The sequence below is a fragment of the Montipora foliosa genome, chromosome 11 (assembly GCF_036669935.1).
Source record: "Montipora foliosa isolate CH-2021 chromosome 11, ASM3666993v2, whole genome shotgun sequence".
Lineage (NCBI taxonomy): Eukaryota > Metazoa > Cnidaria > Anthozoa > Scleractinia > Acroporidae > Montipora > Montipora foliosa.
Window position 1 is genome coordinate 17,789,910 of NC_090879.1, and position 10,000 is coordinate 17,799,909.

The following is a 10,000-nucleotide window of genomic DNA, read 5'->3' on the forward strand; positions in this document are numbered from 1 at the left end:
TCCACAAAGGCAAGGAACAATGGCTGCTGCTGCTCTCGACACTTCTCTGCAGCTGACGGAGGGAGAAGATCATATCCACTGTGGACCTCCCGGCTCTGAAGCCACGCTGTGACTTGGGGTAGACTTGCGAAGCGAGGCTCTGCATGTGGGTCAAAGTGACCCAAGGGAAGACTCTTCCAACGATGCTCAGAAGAGAGATGCTGTGATAGTTGTTGCAATCACTACGGTCACCCTTGTTCTTGTACAGGGTGACTATGTTGGCATCTCTCATGTCTTGGGGGATGTGACCTTGCTCCCAGCACGGGCAGAGGAGGTCATGAAGTGGTTGCAGGATGGTTTGCTTCCCATGCTTCAAAACTTCCGGTGAGATACCGTCCTTCCCCGGTGACTGTCGATGGCTATGCTGAGCTCTTCCAGTGTCGGCGTGTTGTCAAGCTCCTGTATGACTGGCAAACCAGGCAGGGCATTGAGGGTAGTGTCTGTGACGATGTACTGGGTTGAGTAGAGCTCGAGATAATGCTCCACCCAACGCTGCAGCTGCATGCTCTGATCAGTGATGACCTCGCCAGTCTTTGATTTGATTGGGGCTGTTTTGATGCTTGTAGGGCCAGTGGCAGTTTTGATGCCCTCATACATCACCTTTGCGTGGCCACAGTCTGCTGCTAACTGGATTTGCCTTATAGGTTATAGGTTCTGCCAGTACTCGTTGGCACAGAAGCGGGCGGTCTGCTGGGCCTTGCTCCTAGCTGCTCGAAGGGCGTTGTATGTGCTTGGGGAAGGGTTCTGCTTGTGAGCCAGCATTGCTTTCCTCTTGGCCTCTGTGACTGGCTGCATTTCTTCCCAGCAAGCCTAGAAGCAGTCAGCATTCTTGCATTCTTTCTGGCCGAATGCAGCCATGGCTGAGTCGTAGATGGCATCACGGAGGTGAGACTATTTGGCATCCGGGTTGCTGGTTGTTGGTTGCGCAGCAAGTTTCTCCTGGAGGCTGTCAGCAAAGCTCTGAGCCTTAACGGGGTTGGAAGTGCCACAGGTGTTTATGCAGGGGCGACTCTTGGTCTTGGTGTGGTGGATCTTTCCGGGCTTCAGCCTGACCTTGCTTGCAACGAGAAAGTGGTCCGTGTCACGACTCAACATCAACGTTGCCTGTCTCCAGGAAACCCCGCTGGCCAACAGTCAGTCACTTTATGCTCTTCGCATGAAAACGTCGGCGGGCTTTGTGAACATCATATCTGCCTATGCCCAGACTCTGACCTCCACCCCAGAAGCCAAGGATCAATTCTATGAGGCTCTGCAGGAAACACTATCCGGAATCCCAAGTTCCGAGGGCATATAATTATTTGCTAGGTGATTTCAATGCTCGCGTTGGGACTGACTGGCAAGCATGGCCTACCTGCTTCAGCCACTTTGGCGTAGGCAGGATGAATGAGAAACGGGCAGAGGTTGCTCGAACTCTGCTGTCACCAAGGCCTCTGCATCACCAACAGCTCCTTTAAGTGGAAGGAGCTGCACAAAGTGTCTTGGAGACACCCTCGTTCCTGCCACTGACACCAGCTAGACCTCGTCATCACTAGGAGAGCGGACCTCAGCAGTGTCCTCCACACAAGAAGCAATCACAGCGCTGACTATGCCAGCTCGTCGTTGATGATGGTGGTCTTGCGGAGTCATCCATTCGCTGAAGGTCAGGGGAGAGACCAGGGCACATGGTGCGAATGTCCCAGCCTGCAATTCGAAGAGCTGGAGTCTGTAGTTTTTTGCTTTTTACTGCTTGTTGCAAGTATGGCTGCTCGCTTGTCGGGAGGGTCCCCTACGCTCTACGCACCCAGTAGAGCAGGCAAGCAATGTCGGGGTGGCACCTTACTGGCTGGGGGCTGCCCAGCTTGAGGCGGGCAGTAGCTGTGGAAAACTGCCTCATCACATGTTGTGCCGGAGTCTTGCGACACCACTGGAGTGCCCTCTCCAGTTTGCGCTAAGGCCTGGACGGGAAGATGAGGAGATGCTGGGCTGCCCATACGACAGTGTCCCCCTCTCAGTATCACTGGCTGGGTCCAAGGGAAAGGAATAACCAATACAACTTGGGGCTAGTTCCACTGCAGAAGCTGCCAGAAGGAAGTGCTGAACACCTGCCAACCGCCTTAGGGGCTCCACTCCGGATTTGTCCTCAAGGTTTATTCTTGAAGCCTTCCTGAGATCAGGGATAGCCGCAAGGCAGTGGAGGTTTGAAATCAGGGTTTACCTTCCCCTAGATAAGCTGCCTTCACAGGCTGAGCCCCATCTACCCTGGGTAACTGGTTTTAAGCTGCCAGTGGCTTTGCCTTCGCCCCTTTTCCTGTTGGTGGTGCCAGTTCCACCACGCGGAGGCCAGAAGTTGGACTTACCTGACAGAGGCTCTTAAAGTTGCACGGCATTGGGAGCATTTCGAGAGATTGTGAGAGCCCAGCCTCAAAACCCACTTCCCGGCTATAACAGCCTTGTTCTATAAGCGTGATGAGATATAACAAAAGGATCTATGCATAAACTTAGAGTTGCAGTTACAATAGATTGATGGAGTTTATAATATCCCCAAAGGTTGTAATTATTGCTGCCAGTTGAAAACTGTTCCTTATATAGTTTGGCCATGTATCTGATAAACATCTATAAAGTAAAATAAGAGCTTGTGTATATCTATGTTGGTCCAAAGACCAACTTTCACTTGCTTTATTCCATATGTGGAGAAAGTTTCTTTTGCATCTCTTGCTTGTGACACTACAGATTGAAAGAAACTTCTTCTTGGTTCTTCTATCCAAACACAACTATCAAAGTTCATTTCTGCTGGTATTCTGGTCCACTTAATTCCTGCATTTTTCATGACCACAGCTAGAATTTCACACACTTGGGGCATGATATGAACATGTTGATGACCATCAATATGCGTGGGTAATAATCCAACTGCATCCACAAACCATTGTAGCTGGGCGTGTATTTCTTGTTTAACCTGTCTTGACAACAAAACAAAATTCAATCAACAAGTTTACAACAAAACAAGTTTTCGTTTACATCAATTTTTGATGTTACGATATTTTAGGCTGTTATTAAAAGTGGGACGGGACGTGGGACTTAGGACTTGGGGACTCGGGGACTCGAGGACGCGGGGACGTGGGGACTCGGGGACGTGGGGACGTGGGGACGCGGGGATGCGGGGACGCAGGGACGCAGGGACTCAAGGACGTGGGGACGCGGGGACTCGGAGAGGTGGGATGCAAGTACGTCGGAACTCGCAGACGCGTGGGGATTCAAGGACGTGATAAACAAATAACACCTGACTTTTGCGCTGAATTGGTAAAATACAATTTTTGACGGTCTACAAGTGTAAAATAATCTAATATGCTGGAGGGTTTGTCAGACCAGTAGCTGATGATTTCCAGCATCCATAGACACTTTGCATAAATGGCAAGGTACATCCTAAGCCTCACGTTCATGTGAAAAATCCTTTGTCTAGAAACATAAGTACGAGGTTAAGGATATACAAAGTATTGTTATTCAAATTTAGGCACCATATATGCAAAGGGTCTATGGTTCCTCCTTGCCTATTTTACTGTGAGAGCTCTGGGTACAGAATAGTTTCAACGCAGGGGATCTTAAACGTCGTGGGCAGCCACGGAGGACTTTCCTGATAAGTAACTGAGTTTTCAAGTGAAGCTATGATCCTCGCAGTTATGAACGCAATTTTTGCAATTGCTCCCAACGTCAGTGGCTTCATAGCTCAGTTGGTTAGAGCGTCGCACCGGTATCGTGAGATCACAGGTTCAAACCCCGTTGAGGTCCTGAATTTTTCAGACTTCTTTACGCAATTGCAAAATTGCGTTCATATAACTGCGAGGATCATAGCTTCACTTGAAAACTCAGTACGTCGTTTAAGACCCCCTGCGTTGAAACTATTCTGTACCCAGAGCTCTCACGGTAAAATAGGAAAGGAGGAACCATGGACGCTGGAAATCATCAGCTACTGGTCTGACAAACCCTCCAGCATATTAGATTATTTTACACTTGTAGACCGTCAAAAATTGTATTTTACCAATTCAGCGCAAAAGTCAGGTGTTATTTGTTTATCACGTCCTCGAATCCCCACGCGTCTCCGAGATCCGACGTACTCGCATTCCACCTCTCCGAATCCCCACATCCCCACGTCCCCTAGTCCCCACGTCCCCACGTCCCTGCGTCCCCGCGTCCCCACGTCCCCGCGTCCTCGAGTCCCCAAGTCCCCAAGTCCCAAGTCCCATGTCCCCGTCCACTTTTAGAAACAGCCGATATTTTACCCCTTAATTTTTATAAGCTAAAGTAGATCACCGATTTCTTCTCGAGCGAGAGAAGAACAAAATTATGTTGAAAGTCTAAGCTGCACTGGTGGTTCCATAAAATATTAATGCAGTAATTAACGCCACTTAAGCTAGCGCTAATAAAGGTACTAATATTTTACCTCTTCCAAATCTACTTCTCCTCTCTTTAGAGCCTCTCTAAATCCGAACTTGCCTTTAAAGAAACCATTTTCCGAAGTAAGAGAGCTGCATTTCATCTTTACGGGGATTCCCTCAGTAAGGTTGACATGAAGCCCTAAAGGAATTCCACACTGTCTTGATAATAGTACAGCTTCTGACGCCTTAAAAGCATTCACAAGGAGAGTACTACTTGATACAACTCCATTCTGAAACGATTCTACTATTCCACGGTTTCTTTGATCACAATAGCCAAAGTCATCAGCGTTTATAACCAAACGTTTCCGGGTTTTCACCGGTTCTTCCGCCATAACTGCAACAGCAATGCAAACAACAAGTTGTCAGTAGAAAAAGGATAACACCACATGCCCACAGGTTTTGGATCGCAAGGAAATGAAAGCAAATAAGTCGTTGGATATTTGACAAATGGTGTTCCAAACGCACGTCTTGTTATTGAGCTGATCAGGAATTCAACAACTCGGATGACATAATAATTTCCCATACATGATCCACCTACCTAACACCACTTCCTAGCCCCAGACCCTTATCGTATCGTACAACGAAGATGGCGGACAGCGAGGAAAAAGAGCAGAAAGGTTTGTTTATTAATTTTCCTTTTTGTGTTAGGATAAACCACGTAACTTTAAGTATCTCTGCACATATTGGTGCTCTAGTGGAAGGAGAACAAAAAATGTTGGTTGACTCACCATTTTTAAATAAGCTAAATCGGTAAAGTATATCACCAGCCATGCAAACAGATAAATTTTTATCGGAGTAACTGCAGAATACCCCGCCACATCGAGTATCTTAAGAAGCTGGCTACGCGGTACGCGGTACGCAGAAAGAATTAAAGTCAAGATGGCGAAGTATCTTTACAAGCTGGCTACGCGGTACGCGGTACGCGGAAAGAATTAAAGTCAACATGGCGAAGTATCTTTACAAGCTGGCTACGCGGTACGCGGTACGCGGAAAGAATTAAAGTCAAGATGGCGAAGTATCTTTACAAGCTGGCTACGCGGTACGCGGTACGCGGAAAGAGTTAAAGTCAAGATGGCAAAGTATCTTAAGTAGCTGGCTACGCGGTACGTGGAAAATTAAAATTCTAGTGTACCCTAACCCTAACTGAACCGTAAAATGAAAGCTAAAATTTCAAACGAGTGCTTAGGCTTAATCAGTAAACGAGTGCTATATTCTTGATTCTTCACACGGTCTCCGTAAAAAGAGTAGTCAACCGATTCGTAAAATGAAAGCTAAAATTTTAAACGAGTGCTTAGGCCTAATCACTGAAACGAGTGCTTAGGCTCAATCAGTAAACGAGTGCTATATTCTTCTCAAGGTCTCGGTAAAAAGTCTAGTTTACCAAACCGTGAAATGAAAGCTAAAATTTTAAGAGTGCTTAGGCCGGTATCTGGATGTTTCGCCCGAAAGCCTGTTCGCCCGACAGAGATTCGCCCGGAACTATAGATGATTCGCCCGATGATATTTAATTGACTTAAACCGGTACACACAACATCGTAACGAAACTATTCTGTAAAACTTGTAACTATTTATCCGCCTCGGTGTAATAAGGCCGCCGAATTTAAAAACCCCCTGAATGAGTCTATATTTGTAGCAATTGTTTGAAGTAGCACGGCACGCGTGGTTTTCAGAAGGCAGTGCGGCCAAGTATGTATGTATATATTGCTGACAAATTCTAACCATTTTATTTCGTGATGGCGATGGTGCAAACTGGGCGCAGTTGAATTGTCTTTCGTGAGGAATCGCAAAAATTAATAAGCGACATTCACTTGCCTTGTCCTAACGTTGTTAGTTTCATTGATTGGTATCATCGGGCGAATTGTCTTTAGCTTCGGGCGAATCTCCGTCGGGCGAACAGGCTTTCGGGCGAAACAACCGTAATTCCTTAGGCCTAATCACTGAAACGAGTGCTTAGGCTTGATCAGAAAACGTGTGCTATATTCATCACACGATCGTGTTAAAAAGCGAAGTTTAAGCGAACCGTGAAATGAAATCTTAAATTTGTAAAGAGTTCTTAGGCCTAATTTCTGAAGCGAACGCTTAGGGTAAAATGAAAGCTAAAATTTTAAAAGAGTGCTTATAAGCCTCATACTGAAAGGAGTGCTTAGACTTAATCAGTAAACGAGTGCTATCACAGCGTGCCGCGTACCTTGTAGCCAGCACAAATAACATTGCTGCGCCATTTTGAAATCATTTGTTTATATAACGTTCTTCCGAGTCCACAGTTCCACAGTCTCTTGTCTGTGGAATTACTTAGGCTTTGACACTTTAAGAACAAGGAATGTCACGGCGTACTGCGTAGCCAGCACATATAACATCACTGTACCATTTTGAAATTTAGTTCATTTGGAAATTAGTCCATGTGGCGGGGTATTCTACAGTATTGTGCATTCCTATTTCTGGGTACCGCGTAGCCGGCTACGTGAAATATAGTTCGAGTGGCGGGGTATTCTGCAGTTAAGCCTTTTTATCTGCACCCCCCCCCCCCCCCCCCACATTCCCACGGAGGGCTCTTTTTTAAGGTCTGGACGGAACCTGTTGGAATCTGGGATTTTTCTTTTATTTCACCCCTTTGGAATCAGTATTCTGGCTTTTTATTACTTTTTTTTATCGTCCCCAATGGGATGAGGATCTGATTGGAACCTGGACTGTATTTTATCACCTGTCGTTCATGCCTGCCATGAAGGAAGGAAGGGGGAAGGGGTGGGGGGGGGGGGAATTAAAAATTGGAAGAACCCATCTGTAAGTCCTATTTCTTCATATCTGTTGATATTTGCAGCTCTTTCCGAACAGAGGATACACGCATCAGTGTCTTTGAGCTTCGGCCTGATATTTATCGTTATTGGTATTCCTCTGTGGTGGAACACAACAAAGGTGTATCGAGCTTCACTTCCTTACTCTGAAATAGAGCTGCTCAATCAGCTTAAGGTAAGCTACTTGTACTTTTATGAGTAAGCACACTAGTCATGCATAGAACAAGCAGTGGACTTAAGGACGGTGCCTACTAACTCAAAGGTATTTTGGCCTCGGTTTATGATTGTACAGGAACTGTAGATCTTAAAAAGTGTTATTGAAATCCAAAAAGAAAATTGGCGGTAACCACACATTTTTCAAAGATAATTGATGAATAACATTTGTAAAAAGCTTTATAATACAAAGCAATGTATGGCGTTCTTTATCAAATCGAAGCTTAATTATCTCTCAGAAATACATGGTTACACCCAATTTTCTTTTTGGATACCAAGAGTACTTACAAAGATAATTATACTTTCTCCGGATAGTTGCAAAAATATCACTGTATCAGTAAGCATCACTCCAGACAGGAAATCCAAGTATCTCTAGATATGCAAAACGTATGCGCAATAACAATAGTAGACACCGTCCTTAACATGAGAAATCAGCTTTCAAAAATGGAAAAAATATCAAGGCCCAGATAACCTATTGTGTCATCCCCTTGTTATTCTGGCTGTCTCCTTGTGAAGACTGACAGTAACCACAAATCTCTTAGACATGAGTAACACTGGGAAAAAAATTAAATGCTTTATCACCAACACAAGGTGCTAATGAGGTGTCAGTTGGTTGCGTCATCCAATACGTTGGCATTTAATGTAATGTGCAAACACCTACTAATGGTGCATACAATAGAAAAAGAAATAAAGGAAAGAGCAAGTTATTGTTATTGATACTGTGTTTTTTATATTAATTGCTAATAAGTCATGCAAATTGATTTATTTAAGGTCAAACATGCAGTTAACTTAGATGTGGTGCTATTCTTCCCTCAAGATCCTGCTGTCTTGAGGGAAGCAATAGAGAAAGAGCTCAGTAGGGAAACTGGTAAGAGTGATTTCAATAAATATTATTACTGTAACAGTACGTAACTTCATTTTGTGTTGAAAATTAATTTTTATGAATTTGTTGTCATTGTCATTGTCATTATCACCAGTCATTAATTTTATCATACATTGGGGTACATACATACATGTACACACGCATACATAATTGACCACTCACCACAGGGGCTTTTCAGGGCCAAATTAACAGACCAGAATGTTCAACAACAACTGTTGAGAATCTTAACTGCGCATACGCGTTGACTATTTACAAGTGCAGTTGAGATGTGGAACCAGGGACTACCAGGAACAAATTTAACCAATGGGCAGAATGTGTCTTGAACCCCGGGGTTACCGGATCTCAAGGCAAGCACCCTAACCACTGGGCCGCACTGCCTCGTCATCATCTTTCTCATCAAAATCATCATCATCATCATCAACAACAATAATACAATGTTGTTGCTGTTTTTCTTGTTGTTATCAAGAAGTTGCTGTACATGTGTGACTGGGTGTTATGAAAACTAAGACCCTTTTTGTAGACTGTACAAAAACTAAGACCAGGTCTTAGCTTTAGTATTACAAAAACTAAGACCCCTTGTAAGCAGTGGAAATTACCAGAAAGAAACACAGGAAAACTTTCCACTAGTCAGAGATTTGGCCACTGGATGTTGTCTCCATACACGGTTTAATTTAAACAGACACAATGCCATGACATGCTTGAATTTTCTGTGTGACAGAAAAACCCCCCAGTAACATTCGTCTAAGACCCGGTCTTAGTTTTCGTACTACATAAAGTAAGACCCCGGGGTCTTAGATCTTAGGTCTTAGTTTTCGTAACACCCTCATTGTGCTTGCTTCCCTCAAAATTTTAGGTGATCCAGATTTTATAGTAAGAGCAGAGTACACTGTCACAGTTGAAACAAAGCACTCTAAAGATGCAGTTTTGATGACAAAGCTATCATCTAGCTCATGGGAAGGTGAGGACACCATACATGATAAAATTATAAAATACCAGTACATGATAAATTTTTACGTTCAAGTGATACATATTTTTGAGTTTTGAATGAAAGGTCAATAGAGCTATTGAGGCACTTGATGCCAGAAAATAACTGTTATTCTGCATACTGACTTTTCATGTTTGGCAGTAAGTATGTGAGTGAACAGTATGTAGCTCTCCCTAAACTTTGTGCTCTTTCTGTGAAATAATAAATTAATGCTAATTAATAATAATTTTTTGTCAACAGAAATGGATGATTATTTCCAAAACAGTTTTGCAAAAAAGGAGAATCATTACACCTTCTTTGTTCTTCCCTATGAAAATCCTGAATCAAGTTCTGTAGATGCTTACATTGGAAGTTATTTGCACTGCATTCTGTACAATGACAAAGGTAAGTGAAATAGTACTTAAATGATGAAATAGTCTTAAATTATCATTTATCAGTGTGGCATTGATTGCTATGAGTGTGACTTTGAAGAAACATTTACACCCATTTGGTCCTTGATTGAACAAGGATTGTTGCAATAAAAACCTGGCATTTTCCTCTAGATCCAACAAAACTTGCTTCCACTATTGCAAAGGCTGTCAAGAATATCATAGTTAATGAAGAAGACGTTTATAATGCTTTTAGTTTTGCTTCAAAAAGGAAGATTCAAAAGGTGAGCTCTCAATTTCGCACAAATTTA

General features: G+C 43.8%; 2 protein-coding genes across 3 annotated transcripts in view; one reads left to right on the forward strand and one right to left on the reverse strand.

Annotated features, from left to right (window-relative positions):
• The window catches only part of LOC137974822 (carbohydrate deacetylase-like), a 10,183-nt gene extending 5,221 nt beyond the window's left edge, over nucleotides 1–4,962 (reverse strand). The window contains exons 1-3 of the mRNA XM_068821813.1: nucleotides 4,914–4,962; nucleotides 4,454–4,782; nucleotides 2,694–2,971 (exon numbers count right to left, since the gene is read on the reverse strand). Of these exons, the coding sequence (XP_068677914.1) occupies nucleotides 2,694–2,971; nucleotides 4,454–4,780 (605 nt within the window). The 5' untranslated portion in view covers nucleotides 4,781–4,782; nucleotides 4,914–4,962. The remainder of the gene's footprint in view (nucleotides 1–2,693; nucleotides 2,972–4,453; nucleotides 4,783–4,913) is intronic.
• Nucleotides 4,963–5,021: 59 nt separating this feature from the next.
• The window catches only part of LOC137977452 (GPI transamidase component PIG-S-like), a 15,071-nt gene continuing 10,092 nt past the window's right edge, over nucleotides 5,022–10,000 (forward strand). For both annotated transcript variants that reach the window (XM_068824672.1, XM_068824673.1), the window contains exons 1-6: nucleotides 5,022–5,065; nucleotides 7,267–7,415; nucleotides 8,225–8,321; nucleotides 9,190–9,294; nucleotides 9,562–9,705; nucleotides 9,864–9,973. In XM_068824672.1, coding sequence (XP_068680773.1) covers nucleotides 5,035–5,065; nucleotides 7,267–7,415; nucleotides 8,225–8,321; nucleotides 9,190–9,294; nucleotides 9,562–9,705; nucleotides 9,864–9,973 — 636 coding nt within the window. In that variant the 5' untranslated portion in view covers nucleotides 5,022–5,034. The remainder of the gene's footprint in view (nucleotides 5,066–7,266; nucleotides 7,416–8,224; nucleotides 8,322–9,189; nucleotides 9,295–9,561; nucleotides 9,706–9,863; nucleotides 9,974–10,000) is intronic.